The 24342-nt window shown below is 43.4% G+C and overlaps 1 protein-coding gene across 2 annotated transcripts in view; it reads left to right on the top strand.

Moving 5' to 3' along the window:
* The window catches only part of RNF128 (ring finger protein 128), a 109776-nt gene that overhangs the window by 37401 nt on the left and 48033 nt on the right, over positions 1 to 24342 (top strand). Inside the window, exon 1 of one of the 2 annotated variants that reach the window (XM_002720143.5) lies at positions 9373 to 10287. The exons of the other annotated variant lie outside the window; for it this stretch is intronic. Within the exon in view, the coding sequence (XP_002720189.1) occupies positions 9804 to 10287 (484 nt within the window). The 5' untranslated portion in view covers positions 9373 to 9803. Of the gene's footprint in view, positions 1 to 9372; positions 10288 to 24342 lie in introns of those variants that run through there. 2 annotated transcript variants of the gene reach the window in all.

The raw sequence follows: 24342 nt of genomic DNA, 5'->3' as shown, positions 1-24342 counted from the left end.
TAGGGACTTCCTCAGTATCACATATGAGCAAAGTTAAAAATAAGAACAGAGACTGCAATGGAGGAGTTCTGTGGATCTAATCTACAGAGTGGCATATCAGATTTAATGAATGGATTGGAAATAATCTTTTTTTAAAGATTTATTTATTTATTTATTTGAAAGGCAGAGTTACAGAGAGGCAGAGGCAGAGAGAGAGAGAGAGGTCTTCCATCCACTGGTTCACTCCCCAAATGGCCACAACGGCCAGAGCTGCGCCAATCCGAAGCCAGGAACCAGGAGCCTCCCCTGGGTCTCCCACGTGGGTGCAGGGGCCCAAGGATTTGGGCCATCTTCTACTGCTTTCCCAGGCCATAGCAGAGAGCTGGATCGGAAGTGGAGCAGCTGGGACTCAAACCAGCGCCCATATGGAATGCCGGCACTGCAGGTGACGGCTTTACCCACTACACCACAGCGCTAGCTCCTGGAAATATTTTTAAGTTAAATACGTAGTCACAATTTTTTTTTTTGACAGGCAGAGTGGACAGTGAGAGAGAGAGAGACAGAGAGAAAGGTCTTCCTTTGCCGTTGGTTCACCCTCCAATGGCCGCCGCGGCCAGCGCACCGCGCTGATCCGATGGCAGGAGCCAGGAGCCAGGTGCTTCTCCTGGTCTCCCATGGTGTGCAGGGCCCAAGCACCTGGGCCATCCTCCACTGCACTCCCGGGCCACAGCAGAGAGCTGGCCTGGAAGAGGGGCAACCGGGACAGAATCCGGCGCCCCGACCGGGACTAGAACCTGGTGTGCCGGCGCCGCTAGGCGGAGGATTAGCCTAGTGAGCTGCGGCGCCGGCTACGTAGTCACAATTGTAAGGCACAAATCATTTAAAAACATTTTCCCTAAGTAATTGTTTTGTCTTTTAATAAAGTATGTGTAAATCTGAGTGTGACCACAGATTTAATTCCTTCAGAATCTTCATCTTGCTGGAAACTCAAAAATAAAATATAGAAGACTACGTGAGACCAGATGAGTTTCTCAAACAGGTTGGCCTGATAACACAGCAGAGGGTAAAAACCACTCATCCATAATTCCTTCCAGCACTCACCTGCCCAGCTTCCCTTCCCCCTCGCAGTCCATTCCTGCCCCTAGCTTGGGGCCCTTCCCCTCTCTTAATGGCTCTTTAGGAATCCCTGAGCCTCTTAACCACCTCCCTAAATTCAAGATAGTTAATCTGTACCCACAGTGGTGATCTGGCAGATACTATGTAGTTTTCTGCTGTGTCCCCCAACACCAATTCCTTTCTGCAGCAGTTTTCAGCAGTGGGCATAAAGCACCCTTTACAACATATTCAGAAACTCCTCTCCATACACACATGTGGGCAAGCATGTAACTGAGTATGTAGACATTTATACATGATTATGAAACACTTGACTGGATATCCTCTCATAATCTCTGTTACCTAGAATTTATTTAAGATTTACTTATTTATTTGAAAGCCAGAGTTACAGAGAGAGGGAGACACACACACACACACACACACACACACAGAAACAGAGACAGAAAGACAGAAACAGAGAGATCTTCCATCTGCTGGTTCACTCCCCAAATAACCCCAACTGCAGGAACTGGGCTGACCCGAAGTCAGGATCCAGGAGCTTCTTCCAGGTCTCCCACATGGGTGCAGGGGCCCAAGGACTTGGGTCACCTTTCACTGCTATCCCAGGCCATTAGCATGGAACTGGATTGGAAGTGGAGTAGCTGGGTCTTGAACCAGTGACCACATGGGATGCTGAGCTACAGTCCCTGGCTTTACCTACTAGGCCACAACACTGGCTCCTATTACCTAGAATTTCTAGGGCTGCTCAGCAAGTCATAAGAAAACCTAGCCAAGGAGGGCTGGCACTGTGGCGCAGAGGGTTAAAGCCCTGGCCTGAAGCACCAGCATCCCATATGGGTGCCAGTTCTAGTCCCAGCTGCTCCTCTTCTGATCCAGCTCTCTGCTGTAGCTTGGGAAAGCAGTAGAAGATGGCCCAAGTCCTTGGGCCCCTGCACCTGTGTGGGAAGACCTGGAGAAGGCTGCTGGCTCCTAGCTTTGGATCCACGCAGCTCCGGCCGTTGCGGCCATCTAGGAAGTGAACCAACAGTTGGAAGACCTCTCTCTCTCTGTCTCTATCTCTCTTTCTGTAACTCTGTCTTTCAAATAAATAAAATAATTATTTAAAAAAACCTAGTCAAGGGATTCTTAGAGTGCTGAAGTGTGTTACTGGGTGTGGCTTAAAGCCAACATTCTTTGCACCCTGTATTAAATCTATATATGTGGATAAATAATACAGCAGAAGTAAAATGGCATGTTATTTGGAAACATCCTTCCCCCACGTGAGTTCTAACTATGCCACTTCCTAGCAAGATGCTTCACCTTTCCAGTTAATTTTCCTCACCTGAACAAGCCATCATGCGAATCCAGTGATATTATCGAATGCATGAAAAGCAACACACATAGTAGGCTGTCAATAAATCTAGGTTTCCTTCTCACCTCTGCTTTTGCAAGTAGTGTTCCATAGCGTGGCAAATGGTGTGTTAAGAAGAGTGTCATTTTATACTTAGGTGTGGGATCAGATTCCAGTTCTGTCATTTTGTAATGATGGGTGGCCTCAACAAGTCACCTCACTGGATCCTCAACTTCTTCTGTAACAGGTAGCATATAATATTTACAGGTATAAGGTACCTAGCCCATAGTAGGCTCTCAGTGGTAGCTATTGATACTATTAATAGATGTGAAAAGACTATTCTTAGTTTTATATAAGCATACCTATTGCCTGTAAAGGCCCTCTTTGAAATGCTGTCTTGTCTTTGAGTGCATGAAAACTTTGTTGTTTAAAATAACCTGTTTTCCAGGGCGGTGTAGTGGCATAGTGGGTAAAGCCACCACCTGCAGAGCTAGCATCCCATATTGGCCCTGGTTTGTATCCCAGCTGCACCATTTACAATCCAGCTCTCTGCTAATGGCCTTGGACGGGCAGCAGAGGATGGCTCAAGTGGTTGGCCCCTGCACCCATGTGGGACATCCAGTGGAAGCTCCTGGCTCCTGGCTTCCACCTGACTCAGTCCCTGCTGCTGTGGCCATCTGGAGAATGAACTGACAGATGGAAAAATCTCTCTGTGTGTGTCTCTCCCTCTCTGTCTATAACTCTGACTTTTCACTAAATAAATAAATCTTAAGAAGAAATAAAATAACCTGTTTTCTAACAGTTGTATAGCAACTCGAGTTGACTGGGGTTTATCTGCAAATGCAGAGAAGGGTATTCGGAACTCTGCTGCGGCATCATATTCTGTCATTTTGTTTTCTTTGGCTGCTCCCTGTCTTGACACCCCCAGCATTTTCTTCTTGCTCGTCATAGAGCAACTGCCTAGAAAGGAGATTTGTTGCCATTCCTTCTCCACACACTCTCTACACTTATGTGGTTGAGCAGTGCGGCCACAGCATCACTGGGATGCCAGGGCACTAGTTGTCCCAGGCTGTGCTTTTTCGTTTGTATGTTGGTAAGAAGCCAGATGTGATGTTTCATTTTTTTCAGACATATGAAAGGCCAAACACTATCTTCCATCTCTATGCCTCCATGGAAACTCAGAGTCATGGGAAACTTAATCGGCCGCAGTGGTGCCCCACTGTTGCTCCTGCAGGATGCTGCTCTGTTTATCGGTTCATCATGAGATAGTGCACTGCTCAGGGCTGCTTTCAGTTTGGTATTGCTGATACACATATTTGGCAGGGTTAGCCTTTGTTGAAAGGATTTGAGGAATTCAAAAAGGCTCCTGGCCCAAATATATCTCCCTCAAATGGTCACAGTGCCTGAAATGCATGCAAGAAACATTTCACTTGAGTTTTCTTTCTTTGTCACAAGGAAAGGTTTAAATGGGAATGCCACTCCCCAGAGGGAAGATAATGAATCAGTATCAGTTATTTCTGTTAGCAAGGGTTAAAGCCAGAGCTGCATTGGAATCCTGCTTCTGTTCCTAGCTGTGAACTTGGGCAGCTTGCTAATTCTGAGCTAGTTCTCTCTTCTGTAAAATAATAGGTGGTTGTGGGGATTAAATGAGATTGTGCATGTAAAGCACATGGTAAATGCTTAATGAACTTTAGATGTGATAAGCCTTATGGAGAATAGAACTCTGACAAAATATATTTAGGATTAGGAGACTTGATTTGTTGGGAATCAGGTGAAGTCTGGTCCAGGGGAGGTTCTCAGAGCCAATGCCTTGATAGAGTGATAATATGGCCAGGGAGTAGCACGGAAACTCTCTGAGGGCCTGGGGTTGGAAGAAATGGGTGGGAGGAAAAGGAAGGACTAAAGCAAAGTCAAACTATAATTACATGAACATTCCCGTAAGGTAAGAAGTGAACTCTGACATTGGAAGTGTTCAAGCGAAGGCTGAGTGCTGGCTACCTGTGAGAAATACTCTCGTCTACCCCAGGGCTTCTCAAACTTCTACAGGTGTGTGCGGCACCTGCGGGTCTTGTTCAAGTTGCAGGGTAGCATTCAGTCATTCTGGGGTGGGGCCCTTGATTCTGCATTTCTAACCAGCTCCCTGAGGAGACTGATGCTCCTGATCGACGGCCCTCCCTTTTAGTAGCAAGCCTCGGTTGCACTTTTAAGATAGCTTGCAATGAGATAGAGGATATTGCTGGGAGAAACCAGAGGGTTACCCAGGAAGTCTCCATAGAGTGGAAGGACTCAGATACAGTCTTGATCTACAAGCTGGTTCTTGGTTTTGTAAAGCTTTAAGGTTTGATGGGGAGTATAACTACAGACTGGGCTCCTGGGGACTGACTCACGCTTAACCAAATTCACAAGAGACCAATATATAAGCCAGAATGCCAGTTGATTAATTTATAATGAGAGGTATGACTTCCAAGCAGACCAGATACTAGGGTTTGCTGTTCAGTGCATTATCTCCCTGTAGGCTTATTTACATGAGGAGCTGAATGATAATAAGAAGGTTGCTTGGTGAGGATGGACTCGGGGCAAGGGTAGTTCCTAAGATGATTTTAATGGCTCACATCCCCAGGCTCTGCTACTCTGCTACCTCCATTCCACAAGTAGGCTAGATTTCCAGAACAGTTCTGGGGATGCCAGCCTTTGCACTGGTCTCTCTGCCACCAGTCTTGCCCTCATGCAATGCAGATGATCATTTTAAGCCCACATCTGATTACATCATTCATTTGCTCCACTGACTGACTCCAATATAATTCATAATTTTACAAAAAGGTTAAAATATACAGAAAAGCTGAGAGAGCACCCCTACAGCCACCACCTAGATTCAACAATAGTTACCATTTGCCATATTTGCTTCATGTACGTGTGTACGCCTATGTATTGAGTCCACACTCTATCATCATTTGCTAAAGTCTTCATATTCCGGCACAACCTAGTTGACTAGCTGCACTTTCCTTGGCTCCCCCTTTGCAACTTGCATCCCAGCCATACCTAACTACTGAATGTTAGTTCCCTGATGGTCCCCTGGTGTACGCATATGGTACACTATTGGCTACACCTGAATATCCTTACTCACTTTGTTTCGGTAATTCTCCTTGTTCCTAATTCGGCCACACCCATGTTGCCATAGCCTCCTATGCTTTTCTCAGTCAGAACATTGATTGTACTGCACTATTATTGCTGTTTACCTTTCTGACTGTCCCACTAGATGTGAGCTCATTGAGAGCAGGGACTGTTTCTTTTGTGTCTATGTACCTGGGCGGCTCCAGTGCCTCGCACTTAGTAGATGTTCAATTATCAGCAAATCCAAGTGCCTACTGCACAGTTCTCCTTGGCTACATCATAGGTACCTCGACATTAACTTGTCTAAAGTCAACTTATCTCTAGTTTGAAATCCTCCTCTTGTATTCCCTGATTAAATGTCATCCTGTCTTCCAGCCAAAAGCCTCAAAGCAATCCCTAACTCCTCCCTCTTTTATCCCTCCAAACCAAGTCCTATGGATTCTACCTCCAAAATATATTCCATTCTCGGGGCTGGCATTGTGGCATGGCGGGTAAAGACACTACATGCAACACTGTCATCACATATGGGTGCCGGTTCAAGTCCCAGCTGCTCCTTTCTCCATCTAACTCCCTGCTCATGTGCCTAGGGAAGAAGTGGAGGATGGCCCAAGTGTTTGGGCCCCTGCAGCCATGTGGGAGACCTGGATGAAGTTCCTGGCTCCTGACTTCAACCTGGCCCAACTCTGGCCCTTGCTGCCATCTGGGGAGTAAATCAGTGGATGGAAGACAGACCTCTCTCTCTCTAACTCTGACTTTCAAATAAATAAGTAAATCTTATATATATATCCAAATAAATAAGTAAATATATACAAATATATTCTCTCCACTACTTGTGTAGCCCAGGACACCTTTGCCTCTCACCTGAACACTGCTGACAAGCTTCTACCTGGGTTCCCAGCTGCAACTCTTGTCCTCTCCAACCTATTATCTACAGAGAAGCCATAATGATCTCTTAAAATGCAGATAAGATTATATTGCTCCACATTTAAACCTAGACTATGTTACTCTTCGGTTTTGCATACAGTTCAAACATCCCAGCTTTACTCAAAGGACTCTCAAGAACCAGCTCCCATGTTCCTCACCAACTGTATCTCTTAACTACCCTCCCTCTAATACTTGAGGTTCCAAACATTCTGCACTTACAGAGCTGGTAGGAATTGTAGTTTCCCAACAGCATTTTGTGTTTCCTATCTCAGTGCCTTTCATTGTGTTTTTAAGGATTTATTTATTTGGAAGGCAGAGTTACAGAGAGGGAAGGAGGAAGAGGAGAGAGAGAGAGATCCTCTTCGATCCTTGTGCTGTTTTCTGCCTAGAAAGGCTGACCCTACCAAAGTCAGCACAGGTGGAACCTCCTCTGGGAAGCTTTCCCTTTCTTCCCAGTTTGGGTTAGGTGCCTGTTTTCTACTCCTTCTTCACTTCCCTTCACTCACCTCTATTGTAGCCCTTATGCTACATAAAATATTGTAAAATAATCATTTTGTCTTTCTCACCAAAGTTAATTTATGAGTTTTTAAAAACAGAGTTAATGTTTTACTCGATTTTACCCCATGTTATGCTTAGGCCATAACATGTAGTAAATGTGTGATAAATATTTGCTTATGAAAATAATGGATAAATATTAGTAAATGTCTCCAAACTTCAGTTATGTATATAACGGATGCAATTCTTTCTTTTGAAAACATTGTTTCTTCAAAGTACAATATAGTTAACTTCCATTTAAGTAATGTTGATTAAAGTTTGAATGTTTTTTACCAACAAATTTCTACAGTTTCTGGAATTGTAGCATTTCTTAGGAATGCTTGGTGCTACCCATTTCTTTGCCCCTAGATAATTTTAATCTCAGATATTATCATCAGCATTATTTTTTAAAGGTTTATTTATTTATTTGAAAGTCAGAGTTACACAGAGAGAGGAGAAGCAGAGAGAGAGATCTTCCATCCGACGGTTCACTCCCCAGTTGGCGACAACAGCCTGAGCTGTGCTGATCCGAAGCCAGGAGCCAGGAGCTTCTTCCGGGTCTCCCACGTGCATGCAGGGGCCCAAGGACTTGGGCCATCTTCTACTGCTTTCTCAGGCCATGGCAGAGAGCTGGATCAGAAGTGGAGCAGCCGGATCTCGAACCGGCACCCATATGGGATGCCGGCGCTTCAGGCCAGGGCGTTAACCTGCCGCACCACAGTGCCCAGCCCCAACATCAGCATTATTTGGGTGTACCATGTTATAGGCCCCATATGCCCTCTTGACCTCTAAAGTCCCTTTCAATACCTCAGATTCATATTTCACAATTACCCATTTATTTGTACTCTAAGTACTATTTGGTATATGGTATTAATTTTCCCTCTAGGTTTCTCTCAAATCATAAGAGTAGCAAGTGCAAGATTGTTCCATGTTTAATCTTTGGGAATTATGTTGATTAAGTAAATGTTAAGAGAGGGATTGAAGGGAGAGACTGGGAATTTTTTAAGATTTATTTTTATTTATTTGAAAGGCACAGTTACAGCAAGAGAGAGAGAGATTGATTTTCCATCCACTGGTTCAGTCCTCAGATGGCTGCAAAAGCCGGGTCTGGGCCAGGCCAAAGCCAGGAGCAGGAGCTTCTTCCGGGTCTACTTCATGGGTGCAGGGGCCCAAGCACTTGGGCCATCTTCCACTGCTTTCCCAGGTCACAAGCAGAGAGCTGGATCTGAAGTGAAGCAGTCGGGACTCAAACTGGTGCCCATATGCCATATGGGATGTCAGTGTTGCAGGCAGCAGCTTTATCCGCGACACCACAATGCTGGCCCCAAGACTGGGAACTTTACAAATGTTGGGCTGGATAAAAGTGGGTTATATTTGTTTGAACTTAAAATGTAGTCAAGAGTGAATCTCTTCAATATAATTTTCTCGGATGAGTAAAATCCTCCAAGTAGCAACGTTAAGGTTATTTTAGAATTATTATATTCTTGAACATTTTTACTACTACTATTACTAATAATGGTATTTATTTAAAAAAACATTTGTTACACTCTGCTAAACACTGTTGTAACTGCTTTGCATATGTGAGCTCATTTGTTCATCTGAGCACCTCTTTGAGGTAGGTACTATTATTACCCTCACTTTGCAGATAATGAGGAAAGAGAGGCACAGAGAAGTAAGTTCTCCAAGGTCAAACTTTATTCATAACTGGCAGACCCGGGCGTATTAAGTCCATGCACATTTATTGAGCATCTCGTAAATGTACCAGTTGACAAGCGAGTCAAAAAGTGTACACTTCCGTAAGGACAAGTCAGAATGCAATAGTGCCGTAACTAAATTGCCTGGGTCAGTCTGGCTCCTTCCAGGTAGTGGGAAATAGAGAAAGATTATGTAGTTAAGGTCATGTGTGATGCAGGCACATCCGTTTGGGTAAACCTGGTTTGTGGAAGGTGAAGTAAAAAAGGGGATGGTTTTGAGGCGTGTGAAACAGTAATTATTTGGTGGGGACTAGGCTTACTTTTAGAAGAGGCAAACCAGTGCAGTATATTTAGCCTGAGGTTAAGGGTAGGAAGGAAATGTATACACACGTATGACGCTCGTCGGGACCGGGAGAGAAGAAAGGTGCCATTCAGAGCCAGTGGAAAAGGGTAACAACGCGCTCTTCCTGCCCCTTCCCTAACGATCAGCAAACAGCCTGCCCCCAGCACCACCCACCTACCCACATTCTCCTGACTAGGGCTCGGACTCTTCGCCTCTGCGCTTTTTCAAAGTACTTTCACATTCTGGCACTGTCCGCCGGACACGTCCTTTAGGCAAACGTTACAGAGGGGACGGTATGTTCATGCCATTCCAACCGGCCTCCACTCCTACCAGGAAGCGGGAGCGTTCGCGGCCGATCCTAGCGTTCCTCGGCCGGACGTTTTGCAAAACACGACGCGACACACCTGGCCACCCGACCTCGGCTACTGCTGTAATGCCTTCCCATCCTGTTACCCTTTTAAGAGGCGGATCCCGCAGTGTCCTTTCCTCCCTCCCAGCCACCTCTACCCCCAGTCGGCTGGGCGGAGCTTCACGCTGAAGCCCCAGAACCCGACGCGGCCCTTCAGTAGCAGAGAGGACCGGAGCTCCCAGTGGCTGCGGCTGCGGCAACCTCCCGGCTGACGCTGCGTGCTCCGGGGCTCCGGCCGAGCTCGCCGCGCCCCCAGCTCTCTCCGCCCCCTCCCCACCTGGCACACACCTGCTCCAGGCCCGGGTCTTGCCAAGCGCCCGCACGGTGCGTGCCAGGGGCCCTAGGGAAACGGGGATCGCGCGCGCCATGGGGCCGCCGTCCGGAGCCGGGGTCTCCTGCCGCGGGGGCTGCGGCTCTTCCCGATTCCTGGCGTGGTGCTTCTTGCTGGCACTGAGCCCGCATGCCCCCGGCTCCCGAGGGGCCGAAGCAGTGTGGACCGCGTACCTCAACGTGTCCTGGCGGGTTCCGCAACCCGGAGTGAACCGCACGGTGTGGGAGCTGAGCGAGGAGGGCGTGTATGGCCAGGACTCGCCACTGGAGCCCGTGGCTGGGGTCCTCGTGCCTCCCGACGGGCCCGGGGCTCTCAACGCCTGTAACCCGCACACGAATTTCACGGTACCCACGGTTTGGGGAAGCACCGTGCAAGTCTCTTGGTTGGCCCTCATCCAACGCGGCGGGGGCTGCACCTTCGCAGACAAAATCCATCTGGCTTACGAGAGAGGGGCGTCCGGAGCCGTCATCTTTAACTTCCCGGGGACCCGCAATGAGGTCATCCCCATGTCTCACCCGGGTGAGTGCAGCTACTAAATTGCACCCCTCTAAACCTCTGCCATGGTCAGTTTCTCTGATTTTCCTCTGCGCCTCCTCCCTCTATCCGGAGGAAATGGGTGGCTTCTCTGCCCCCACTTAGTGGGGCAGGGTCCTCCCCCAGGTTCTTCAGACGTGGGGGTTGGGCGGGAAAAAAATCTATTAGAATTTGCCTCTCTGATGGAAAACGGGAAGGCAAGCCGGGTGCGGAGGCTGGCCATTCAAGGGCTATTTGGGATTTTTGTGCGCCCCCCCTTTCCTGGTGTTCCCCAAGGGTGCTTGCCTCCGAGGAAGTGGTGATGGGCCCCGACTTTTAAATAAGTGGGGAGCGGATCTCCTGGAAATTCCTTCCCCACTCTTTGCTGGCTGACAACCTCAGGTCGCAGCAGCTTTCCCCCTCCTCTCTCCTGTTTTTCTCTCCCTGTTTCCTGGGTATCAGGTACAGGATTGTGTTTCTGTGCTGTTAACCTCATTGCAATTTGGGTAGAAACTTTGCGAAGCTCTTGGGTTCTTTTCTGCCTGGTGGTCTCAGGTCCCAAGTGGTTATTGGGTTCAGTGCTTTTGTTTTCCTCTGAAAATTCGGATTGAGGTTATTGAGTTCCCAAACAGGCGATTACGTTATTGAGAAAGAAGAGGTTTATGCACGAGGATAGCAAAGGCCTAGACTTGGGAAAAACTAGTCCAGGGAGTTCTGAAATTTGTGGAACTGGTGTAGGTTGCTCTTTTCTCCCTCTCCTCCCCCTCCCCACCAGCTATCCTTCCAGAATCCCATTTGTGATTAGGTATCTATCTGTACCATCTCTATGTAGTCATCTTAGGTCCCAAAGAAAGAGTTTGGGCGGGAGGGGGAGGAAAAGGAAGAGACATGTGCAATAGCAGTGTGTCATAATTGTTAAGAGCTGGGCCTCAAGTCAGACCTTGACTCAAATTTCTGCTCCATTTTGTGTCAGTACCGTGACCTTGGCAACTTATTTGAAGTCTTTGAGGCCGAATTTCCTCATCAGCCCAACAGGAATGAACAGTGAGAAAGAACTTATTTCACAGATTGGCCCCCAAGGCTAGTATGCAATAGTCTAGGACAGTTGGAGAGTAAACATGTTACCTGCTCTCAACTCTCAGTAAGAGTAAACTGGTATGGATTAACCTCTGAGGAGGCATTAGAGAGACAGGTCTGCTTATTTACCTGCTAGAGGCTGTGTGTTTTTCTTCAAACAGTGTGACTGGTCCTGCCTGGAACACACTTGTATTGAGTGGCTGGGTGGCATCACGGAAAAGGCACTGAACTGGAACTCAGAGCACTTGAGTTCTTTTAGCCTCTGCTTGGCTTCTATCAGCTTCGTGACCTTGTCCAGGTTACCTGTAAATGGTAGAATAGAGGTAGGGGATGGATGCCAAGCTGGCAGAATGTGTGGAGGCCAAAGTGAAGTTGATGAACTCTAGCATCCTTTCCAGCTCTAAAATCTTGTGATTCTTAGCTTGTATATTGATAATGCATTGATTAGAATGAAATGCCTTTTTTAAAGGCTCGTAAAAATGAGGAATTAAAGGCTTACTCGATTTTAAAGTCTTGCCGTTCAGTTGGCTATCTAAATGCCAGGGTTTGACCGTCTTTCTCCAAATGGGATTCATTTGCATGAGTGATTTGTAGTGAGAAGAGTATTCTTTAATTAGAGAATGCTCCTATTTGGATGATTTTCCTTGCACTTCTGTTAAGGATATTATCTGATCATTTTAGGAGACAATCAGATTAACTTCTCTTGCACTTCTGCTATGTGCTGAGCGCTCTCCATGTCTCATACTTTAGTGAGAGGCCCTGTGGTATGCTAGGAAAACAACAGGGATTGGAGTCCCAATTGGAGGTCAGATTTTGAATTTATCCCACAATAGCCTGTGTCCTTGGCAGATTATTTAATTTTACTGAGTCTTGCTTTCCCTGTCTGTAAGACAAGGATAGTATTTCCACTGCTATGATTTAGTAAGGAGAATATATGTAAACCACCTGGCAGATAAGAAAGTCAATGAATGTTAGTTAATATAATAAGTTAATGCTAATAGGGTGTTAATTATTATACAAATGTATGATAATACAACTGTCAATTTGAAAACATGAATACACTGAGAATCTAATTATGGCTTTGTGTTTCGGGATACCGTATAGGTATAAAACCCTAAATACTGAGCACTTAATTAAACTACAGTCAGAATTTTAAAAACTTATTATTATCTGAGATGGTGGCAATAGCAAAGTTTGCCATTAAGCTGTCTAGCCAAAAGTGCTAGCAAATCACTTGAGGTATAGAATCACATTTTTCCTGGACTAATTATTTTTCATCACGGGGAGGAAAAATCACTTTGCATTTCATCCACTTGTATTATTGAATATTTCTTTGCAAAGTGCTGTCCTATTTGCTTTACTCGTTTCGGAAAGGAAGCCCACGACTTCATTTTAATCTCTGGTCAAAAACAGTTTATCTTGGATCACATTGGCACAGAGGTAGGACTGAGGTTCTTTAAGTGTTGATTAACTCCTTATGGATTGCCATGAATTACCTGGAGGCTACCACCTGTGGAAAAGCCACGTGTCCAAAATCGCTCTTCACTTACTCACAGGGGCTTGTGCTAGAACTGTTTGTCCTTTGTTCGATTTTGTGCTGAGCGTCCACACTCTCGCCTATCACAGTCCTGTGCCTGAGAAGACACATTTCTTTCAAGTCATAGAACTAGCCGGCTTTAGAATGGTGGCTTTAAAGTTTTTGTTCTGTAGAGAAAAATTCCACTGTGATAGAGCAGTCAGTGAGGGAAAGGGGACTGTTTTTATACAGACCAAGGTTTCACAAAAGGTCCTTGGAGCCTAGCATCAAAGCACACAGTTTATTTCTGTATGTTCTTTTGGTTATAAAGTAGCCAGACATCCTAATTCACCCAGATAAAGAATTGCCAGTGATAGATACTTACAGATTGACTTGCAATCTCTGGAAGTCCATATTTCTACCCAACTGATCCAGAAACAGAAAATTAGGAGGACGTTTTGATTTCAAAGTCTCATTATGATTCAGATTCCTTAAACTATGAAAATCAGATAAGAATCAGCCCAAACTCAGAGTAAGTGCTAAAGCCATCTGAAATGTAGCTTGTCACGATGAGACACGTTAAACATTTCTCACTATTGCACAACTAACTGTTCTGCTTTCTCCCAGCAGATGGGCCTGAGCCTTGCCTGCTGTCTAATTGAGTACAGCCTAGGGGTTGAAGTGGTGTGTGTACTTGCTTGTCCAATTTTCCCTGAGTCAGCATGTGCAGACATGAATTGATTGAAAGATCTGTGTAGAGCTACAACCTTCACAATCCATGAGACATTTAGAAGAACTTGAAATGTGCACAAGTGAGTGGAAGGAGAAGCATTATTGCTGAGGGCTGAGAATGAACCTCAGGAGTTGACATTAAAGTCTCCAGTGGGATATGGATTGATATATGAGGGCACTTCCAAAAGTTTGTGGAAAAAAACTAGAATTCAAAGACAAATTGATTTTGGTATGAAAAAATTTTGAAATGCATGTCTAATTTCTTTTCATAATATACATTTCAGTAAACTTGTTGAAGCCCCCTCATAAGTAACAGTGGGTTGTGTTCATTGTTGGAAGAGTACAGATTAGTTAAGAGCACATCAGTTGGCTCTCTGCCACTTAGTATTTCTCAAATGTTAAGCCAGATGTTTTATGTCTTTGAATCTCAGTTTTCTCCTGTGTAAAATGGGTGTGATAATCAACTTGCCTCCTAAAATTGCTGGGATTAAATGAGATAATGCAGAGCTGTTTTTAGTAGATTGAAAGGTTCAGAAGTGGCTGAGAAGGGACCAGGTGGCAATTTACAATTCCTGAATCTATCACCAGATGTGTTCTTCTTGAAGAATTATACTGGCTGCATTATCATCTGACACTTCTGCCTTGCACCCCAGATCCGCAGTATTCAATTTATGTCTCCAGTTAAAATTGAACAATTTGGTGAGTGAGTGTAGAATTTCATAACATAAAATAAAAAGCCCTTTTTTAAAAAAATAGAAAAGGAGATATAGCGTGGTCAGCAAATTGGTGCGCCCCATCCCCTTTTTTAAAGATTTATTTATTTATTTGAGAGGCAGAGTTACAGACTGAGGAAGAGACAGAGAAAAAAGATCTACCATTCACTTGTTCACTCCCCAAATGGCTGCAACAGCCAGAGCTGAGCTGATCCGAAGCCAGGAGCCAAAAGCGTCTTCTGGAGTTCCCACACAGGTCCAGGGCCCCAAGGACTTGGGCCATCTTCCACTGTTTTCCCAGGTGCATTAGCAGGGAGCTGGATGGGAAGTGGAGCAGCCAGGACACAAACCAGCACCCATATGGCATGCCGGTTTTTTCTCCCTTTTTAATTTTTTTAAAGGTTTATTTGTTTATTTGAAAGGCAAAGTTACAGAGAGGCAGAGGCAGAGAGAAAGGTCTTCCATCCACTGGTTCACTCTCCAGATGGCCGCAACAGCCAGAGCTGCACCAGTCTGAAGCCAGGAGCCAGGAGCTTCTTCCAGGTCTCCCATTTGGGTGCAGGGGCCCAAGGACTTGGGCCATCTTCTACTGCTTTCCCAGGCCACAGCAGGGAGCTGGATGGGAAGTGGAACAACTGGTACTCAAACTGGCACCCATATGGAATGCCAGCACTGTAGGCAGCGGCTTTACCCAGTGCGCCACAGTGCCGACCCCTTACCCCCTTTTTAAAAAAAGATTTAATTTTATTTGAAAGGCAGAGTTACACACACACACACACACACACACAGAGAGAGAGAGAGAGCGAGAGAGCGAGCAGGAGCCAGGAACTGCATCCCAGTCTCCCATGTGGGTGCAGCGGCCCAAGTACTTGGGTCATCTTCCACTGCTTTCCCTGGCACATTAGCAGGGAGCCAGATCAAAAGTGGGGTAGCTGGAACACAAACCAGCACTCTAATATGGGACTCAAAGCCCTGCTCCAATATGGGACTTGAACAGTCCTCTAATATGGGAGGCTGACATCACAAGTGGTTTAACCCATTGTGCCACAACCCTGGCCCCTTGTATGTATGTATGTATTTATTTTGCCTTGAGTTTCCTTCTTTAAATAGTATTTTTTATTTGTTTTTTAAATTTTTTAAATTTATTTTTTAAGGAATACAAATTTCAAAAGTACAACTTTAGGAATATAGTTATTCTTCCCACCATACCCACTCTCCCACCCATACTCCCACCCCTCCTCCTCCTCCCTCGCCCCTTGTATTAAAAAAAAATTCATTTATTTGAAAAGCAGAATGACACAGAGAAAAAGAGGAAAGAGAAAGATTTTCCATCCTTGCTTCACGCCCCAAAATGGCGGCCAAATGGCTTCAAGAGTTAGGTTTGAACCATCAAAAATAAAGAGCCCTGAATTCCATCCAGGTCTCTCACATGGGTAGCAGGAGTCCAAACACTCATGCCATTTTCTGCTGCCTTCCTGGGTGCATTAACAGGAAGTTGGATCTGAGGTGGAGCCCAGGACTTGAACCAGCTGCCTCCAGTATGGATTCCAACATTGCAAGCAGCGGCTTAATCTGCTGCACCACAATGCTGGCTCCAAGAGATTCTCTTCCCTGTGTCTAAAAGAACTTCTTCCGCCCTCCCGCTTTCCCTAGCACCCCCTCCCCCAGCGCTGATCTCTGGAAAATGTGTTATACAGAATGCCACATTTAATCTCTGCTCTCATTCTTAAATGAAGGAAAGAGAGGAGAGTACCAAATACATTTTCTATTTTCTAATGATAAAATGAACTTTGCTTCTGTAGAAAACTTGGAAGATACAGAAAAATATAAATAAAAATAAAATTACTTGTAATTCCACACCACAGAGATAGCACTGTGTTCCTTCTTGTTACTTTTTCCATGCAGAGGCATAGCTTTCTATTTTGTTTTTAACATGAGGGTTAATTTTTTTATCAGTATAAATATAGTATTAAGAAAATATAGAAAAATTAAAAGAAGACATAAAGTCTATAGATAACCTTGACATTTTGGGTTGTTTGTGTTGTCGTTTTATTCTTTTGATCTGTATATATTATTTTTTAAATTGCATATTTTATTAATATATACTGTATATATTAGTTTTCCATCCTGCTTTTTATTGTATTTCTTCATGTAATTAAAAATACAAAAAGGGTTTGCTTGTAGTTGAAGGTCATGGCCATTGACTAAGGGTTGGGGACTAAGCCTCAGAGCTTTTATTAGTTGGTAGAAAGAAATCTATTTTGGGGCCAGTGCTGTGGCATAGTGAACAGGTTAAGCTACTCCCTGCAGCACCGGCATCCCACATGGGCACTGGTTCGAGTCCGAGCTGCTCCACTTCTGATCTAGCTCCCTGCTAATGCACCTAGAAAAGCAGTGGAAGATGGCCCAAATGCTTGGGCCCCTGCATCCCCTGAAGAAGCTCCAGGCTCCTGGCTCCTGATTTTGATCTGACCCAGCCCTGGCTGGTGCAGCCATCTGAGGAGTGAACCAGTGGGTGGAAGACCACTCTCTCTCTCTCTCTCTCTCTCTGCCTCTGTCTCTCCCTCTCTGTAAGTCTGCCATTCAAATAAACAAATCTTAAAAAAAGGAATCTATTGGCCAGCGCCACAGCTCACTAAGCTAATCCTTCACCTGTGGCGCCAGCACCCCGGTTCTAGTCCCGGTTGGGGCGCTGGTTCTGTCCTGGTTGCTCCTCTTCCAGGCCAGCTCTCTGCTGTGGCCCGAGAGTGCAGTGGAGGATGGCCCAAGTGCTTGGGCCCTGCACCCGCATGGGAGACCAGGAGGAAGCACCTGACTCCTGGCTTCGGATCGGCGCAGCACGCTGGCCCTGGCAGCCATTTGGGGGGTGAACCAAGGGAAGGAAGACCTTTCTCTCTGTCTCTCTCTCTCACTGTCTAACTCTGCCTGTCAAAAAAAAAAAAAAAAAAAGGAATCTATCTTATGGGAGATCACAAGGGCACCCTATAAGTATGTACAATTTATATGTCAGTTAATTTTTAAATTTGTAAATAAAATTTAAGAAAAAATTAAAATATATGAGGGGGAAAGCTTGAGTTGGAGCATTTAAAACAAAAATATGCTCCATAGAGGTTTGTGTAAAAATACATTTATTAGTAAACATAGACATGATCTAGTTTAACCCATAGGCATTGCCAACCATGGCCTTGGCCTTTTGAAGGTTTCAATTGATATTTGTGCTTTAGATCCTTCTGTCATAGTCTGGCATTGTGGTTAACCATAGTCTGGTTAACCCACCAGTTGCAGTGCCAGCATCCCATATGGGAACCGGTTCAAGTCCCAGCTGCTCCACTTTTGATCCAGCTCTCTGGTATGGCCTGGGAAAAGCAGTGGGAGATGGCACAAATATTTGGGCCCCTGCCACCCATGTGGGAGACCAGGATGAAGCTTCTGGCTTCTGGCTTCAGCCTGGCCCAGCCCTCTCTGTTGCAGCCATCTGGGGAAGCTTGGGAATGAACCAGCAAATGGAAAATCTGCCCCCCCACCACCACCACTGTAACTCTGACTTTCAAGTAAATAAATAAGTCTTAAAAAAAGAAGATCCTTTTCTCTAACAGTATTCCCATAGGGGATGCCTTCTTCACAATTGAGGTTTCTTCCTGGTTTTCATTAAATAGCACCTCAGTGTTTTTAAAAATCATAGTGTCCATTGAACTGCAGACTGATGATGGTATTTTCCTCAAAATATATTGGACAGGGTCCCACATATTTCCTAGAGATGAATTTTATACATATAAAATAAATACCAAGAAACAGTTAGTTTATACCTCAGTGGATATTCAAAAATGGAACACACCAGTGTTACCAGCACTCAGATCAAAAGAGAATGCTTCTAAGTCCCAGAAGACCAACTTATACCCCAATGTGAAGAATATTCATTTACTTTTAAGAAATCATTTATTTGACAGAGATTGATTGATTCCCCACTCACTGGTTGTTAGTGTGATCCTATCTTGTTAAAATTGATTGGCTCCTTCCTATGTAAAATGAGCTTTGAACACTCACTAAAAGAATGTTAAGGATTGACCTTTACTATTTTAATATGGAATGTTTCTCTTTGCTCATTGCATCACTGTTTGTATTTTTTATCCACCTCCCAGCATGTACCTCACCTGTTTTTATTTTTTGTTTTTTTTTTTGTTTCTTTCCCATAAGATACCTGCTAATCCTTACTAGCACCCTTCATTATCCATTCTATTTAATACCTTTTGAGATTAGTAATAAATTGAACATCTGAGTATGAAGAATTCAATGTATTTGTAGTTTTTACTCATGAGACACTAAATTTTTCTGATGATAGCGTTTGTCATTCTAGAAAAGGAAATTTTGCTAGAATAAGGTCAGAGGGGAATCATGATGTTCTTATTTTACACTTTATTAAATGTATTGAGAACATTAAATTAAAATTGAATTACTTGTTTTTTAAAATTAGCATTTCCCTTGAAGTGATATTCCCCCAATTGGTGGTCCACAGGAGAAAACTGCTTAAAGTACCACTTTTTTTCCTCTTAGGACATGTTTTATGTCTCATTTTTCTTTTTATTTTTTTAAAAGATTTATTTTATTTATTTGACAGGCAGAGTTACAGAGAGAGGTAGAGGCAGAGTTACAGAGAGAGGTAGAGACAGAGAGAAAGGTCTTCCATTCGCTGGTTCACTCCCCAGATGGCTGCAATGGCCGGAGATGAGCCGATCCAAAGCCAGGAGCCAGGAGCTTCTTCTGGGTCTCCCACATGGGTGCAGGGGCCCAAGGACTTGGGCCATCTTCTACTGCTATCCCAGGCCATAGCAGAGAGCTGGATCAGAAGTGGAGCAGCCAGGACTAGAACTGGCACCCATATGGGATGCCGGCGCTTCAGGCCAGGGCGTTAACCTTCTGAGCCACAGTGCCGGCCCCTATGTCTCACTTTTCTACCCCCTTACTCTGCCTTTCATAACTTCGTTAATTCTACCTCAGGCAGTTTTACACACAAACACACACGCATGCCCACTGAGAGTGCTTTCTTCCTTTTCAAAAAATGTCTGTTTCCTTCTATGTGATTCCACTTCATTTGAAGTGAAATTAAACATAACAAACCAGTGCTCTCAATAGCTAATGACCGTGAATGTGTCCATAACTCACTCCCATAATCTCCCTGAAAACCTCCAATCAGCCATGTAATTCTCCATATTAAATATGCATTTTCTCATGTATTCAAGATAACCTTTAAGTGCTTTTGTTTGTTTTACTTTAGGAATTATAACGATACTGTTTTCTGACAAATATGAATTGAACAATTTATATTTGCTTTGCAATTTTTTTTTTTAGTCTTCAAAGCATTTTCCCATGTGATCATCTGTGGGTTCAGTTGGGAAGGCAAGAACTGTTTAGCAATATTACTATGGGAAAATGTGTGGGCTCTAGTTCCAAACAACTGGCTTACAAAAAAGAAATAACCCATTAGGGTTTCTGTTGTGGTTATTCCTCATGACGATAGCTCCGTAATATATAGTTTATTATAGTCTTCCCAATCACGCTGGTTTAGAGCTTTCTCTACTTATTCTGTTTCCTTGTCATATTGTCCAGGGTTCTGTCTCAGTTTTTCCATGTATTTCACCTGAAGGACTCTGCAGTTTGTTTTCTTAATCTATGATGACCTCAGAAGACATGGGGCTTATTTTAGTAGCATTTATAATATTACTGAGAGTTTAAGAGTACATTTTTTTAAAGATTTATTTATTTATTTGAAAGTCAGAGATACACAGAGAGAGGAGAGGCAGGGAGAGTTAGAGAGAGGTCTTCCATCTGCTTGTTCACTCCCCAATTGGCCGCCAATGGCCAGAGTTGCACTGATCTGAAGCTAGGAACCAGGAGCTTCTTCTGGGTCTCCAACTTGGGTGCAGGGGCCCAAGGAATTGGGCCATCCTCCACTGCCTTCCCAGGCCACAGCAGAGAGCCAGATCAGAAGTGGAGCAGCCGGGTCTCGAACCAGCGCCCATATGGGATGCCGGCACTCCAGGCCAGGGCGTTAACTCACTGTGCCACAGCACCGGCCCCAAGAGTACATCTTAACATTCATTTGTGGCTTAGTTAGCTCACAATATATTTTAAAATACATTTTACTCAGTTTTAGAGAATTTCAGAAGTCATATGGATAAAGACTAGAAAAGTGTGGTTTTTTATTTTTTTTTTTTTGAGTGAGGCTTTCATTCCTAGAACCATGAGCAATCTCTGTGTAACAAAATTCCAAAATCCTTTTCATTAGCGTGCTTAAGTCATATTCTTGTCTTCTGTTACCACCATTCCATGTTGGCAAGAAGGCAGGCAGGATGTGTAAGATACACTCAACTGGCCAGTGTACAATCACCAGTCACTTGTTATAACCCTCAACTCCCACCCTTTGTGCTGCTCCTGTCTGACTGATGATGCATTTTGGTTGAACTGGCTAAGAAGACAAGGGAACTGACTTACTTTCATGAGTAATATAATGGAAAGTCAACAGATTATCCTTTGATTGGTAAGGAAAAATATGTCATTGCTCTGTTTTTTGTTTTTTAATTTCAATCTGCTGTACCAAAGGTGAATGTGTTCCATTTGAAATTGGGAGACAGCATATTGCAATGGAAGGACAGGTGTCCTTGAATCAGACTGCTGGGCTTGAATTCCAGCTCCACCAGTGAATAAGTATGTACTGTTAGGCAAGGTGTTAACCTGGAAATCATTTATCTTGTTCATCAAAAGAGGATAATGATGCCTGCTTTCTGTCATGTTGTAGATAAAGTATTTGGCATGTAGTGGTCACTTAGTAAATGGTCTGTTGAACCTTTTACTAACTTTTTTTAAAGATTTTATTTATTTATTTGAGAGGTAGAGTTGTAGACAGAGAGAGAGAGAGAGAGAGAGAGAGAGAGAGAAATCTTCCATCCACTGGTTCACTCCCCAAATGGCTGCAACTGCCAGAGCTGCGCCGATCCGAAGCCAGGAACCAGGAGCTTCTTCTGAGTCTCCCATGCGGGTACAGGGGCTCAAGGACTTGGACCATCTTCTACTGCTTTCCCAGGCCATAGCAGAGAGCTGTATTGGAAGTGGAGCAGCCAGGACTAGAACTGGCGCCCATATGGGATGCCTGTGCCACACGGGGAGTATTAACCTACTGCACCACAGCGCCAGCCCCTTTACTAACATTTTTTAAAGATATTTATTTGAAAGGCAGAATGACAGAGAGGGAGAAACAGAGAGACAGATCTTCCATCCATTAGTTCACTTCTCAAATGCTCATAACAGTCAGGGCTGAGCCAGGCCGAAGCCAGGAGCCAGAAGTTCTATCCAGGTTTCTTAGGTAGGTAGCAAGGGCCCATGTATTGGAGCCATTATCTGCTGCCTTCTCAGGTCCATTAGTAGGGAGCTGGACTGGGAGCAGAAGAGTTGGGACTCATATTGTCACTCCAGTATAGGATGTGGGCATCCCAAGGAATCGATTAATCCACTTGCACCACAACATTCGTCCCTGCTAACAATTTTATTTCTACTTTGGTCATTAATCTGATCATGACCACATTTTGAAACATATAATTGTTTCATATGTAAAAGCAAAAAATAAAACTGTGACATTCTTGTTACTATTTTTCTGGGCAATTCCTGAGAAATACAGCGAGAAATCACATAATCAGCCCAACTTATCTTCCTTCTCCCATGTGTTTCCATTTTAAGTAACAATAAGATATTATACTCTAACAATGGAAATGACTATGACCCTTTTGCTGGCACAGTGGTAAAAAGAAGAAACTCAGGAATCAGAAGGATTTTGATATAAATCCCAACCCCATCATTTAATAGCTTTGTGTCCTTAGCCAAATTAATCTCTTTAAAACTCAATTTCATCCCTTGTAGAATGGGAAATGATAATTATTTTCTGCCTCATTGGGTTATTATGGGGGATAAGATAGCAAATATATGTAAAACCCCTTGTGCACATCTTAATACTTTAAAGTATAGCTTAACCACTTCCTTGCCTTCATCTGTAGACTGGTTTTGAAGACTGGTGATGCATGTCACTGTAGGACTTGCCAAAGAAATCCTGTTTTACTTTGTTCAGTGCATTATCCTCTGAATTTCTCTCTTTAACCTCTTCTCTCTCTAAAAATGTAATATCTGAAAAAGACAATTTGAGAAATAGCAATTGTTATAGTTACAACATTTCCATGCCTTCTCTCCCTTTTTTCTCTTAATTTTTTAAGTGTAGCCTCATATCTTAACTATATCATAGCTTTGCCAATTTCAGGGAGTGACCGAACCAATTGAGTTATCTCACTATGATAAGAACAGAATGTTTTGTACTATGATGACAGACAGCTGTAGTTCTTTATACTTATATGATACCTTTTATATCAGGTTAATATGACCTCAAGACATCGTTCTATGGACTGGGTTTCTCCTCTTTATTGCTAGGGAGAAACAATTTATTGTGAAAGGATAAGTAAATATATATATATATATATTTATGTATATCATATATATGAGATAGATTTGTGTTTGTTTTACAATGTGTGAATCTTAGGGCAGACAATATCTTGTGATACTTCATACAAGAGGAAATTTAATATACTCATGGAGTAGAATATTCTTATTAATGAATTTTTGGTTCCTATTATAACAAAGTCATGCATAGGCATGCTGAATTTTCCTTTTTTCTAATTTGGACACCTGATGAAATACCATCTAATTGGACTACTGGAACTTTTGCCTCGTTGCGTTCTTGTAGCCAGGTCAAAATGAATCTTTCAACAAAATCCTCTTCATAACTTCAATTACAAATGCAATTTCCAACTTAATAACCCATTATAAGCAGATGAGAATGCCTACAAACAGAGGTTCTAATTTCAACAGAATTTGAACTCCCCTTTATGACCACAATTGTACTGGATATTGTGGTAGGAGGGAAGGAATGAGCAGGCCATCGAGACAAACAATGATGCACTGCTTTCCTTACAGGGAGTTCACATTTTCAGGATTTATGCAGTTTTGTTTTTTGCTAATAACACTATTTTAGCCTAGCATCCAAATATAAATTTGGTAGGGTTTTCAGAACCACATAAAAATGGTAAAATGATACCACTTAGAGTTTGGCAGCATTCAAGGCACAAAACACATGGACCTTCTATGCATTCTTGTACTAGTTTTACCTGATCTGAAAGGTGGAGGATAAAGTGGCAAGTAGTAGAGGCCATGTCCCACTTTCATTGTAAGTCTGGGCTATGGCCTAGTTCTGTGCCCATATATTTTCTTTTTTAAAAAAATATGTATTTATTTATATAGATGGAACAGATTTCATGTATTTCATATACACAGTTTTAGGAACATAATACTAACTTCCCACCTTCCCTTTTCCTTCATTCTTTATTTTTCTTTTAATTTTTATGATGACATATTTTCAATTTACTTTATAATCACGAGCTTAATGATCCACTAAATAAAGAATTCAACAGGTAGTACGTAGAAAAAAAACACTGTTCCTCAGAAGTATAGATGAGGGCTATAAACAATATTCAAATCTCAAGATGTCAATTTCACTCATTTACATGACTTTTTTTGGTACTCTGTAACCCAGGATACAGCAGCAGTTTATTCAGTGGAATTCTCCTTTGCAAGGCCTCACATTATAGAAAGATAGAATTAACGAATACAAGGACAAAAGGCTCACCATAATTTCTAATGTTCATTTGTATAAGTTTTCTTTTCCTGAAACCCCTAAGACTTCTGTTTGCTTACCATTTTAAGTGCACAAGGATTATCTTTCTAATTATTTTAATCTGTTTGATGTCTTGTTAGTAGTTGCTTCGCCTTGTACCATTGTCTATACTTATCTTATCAAACTCGGAATAGCTCTGAATATTGCACAATTTATTACCCCTAAGGATTGGTGCTATAGAGTTTACTGACCAGCATTGCTCCAGAAAACACTGATAAACAACAATAGCAAATGCAGAATTTGGTTTGTAGAAACCT

Source organism: Oryctolagus cuniculus, chromosome X (assembly GCF_964237555.1).
Source record: "Oryctolagus cuniculus chromosome X, mOryCun1.1, whole genome shotgun sequence".
Lineage (NCBI taxonomy): Eukaryota > Metazoa > Chordata > Mammalia > Lagomorpha > Leporidae > Oryctolagus > Oryctolagus cuniculus.
Note: the sequence above shows the minus strand (reverse complement) of the source record. Positions and strands in the feature narration are given on the sequence as shown.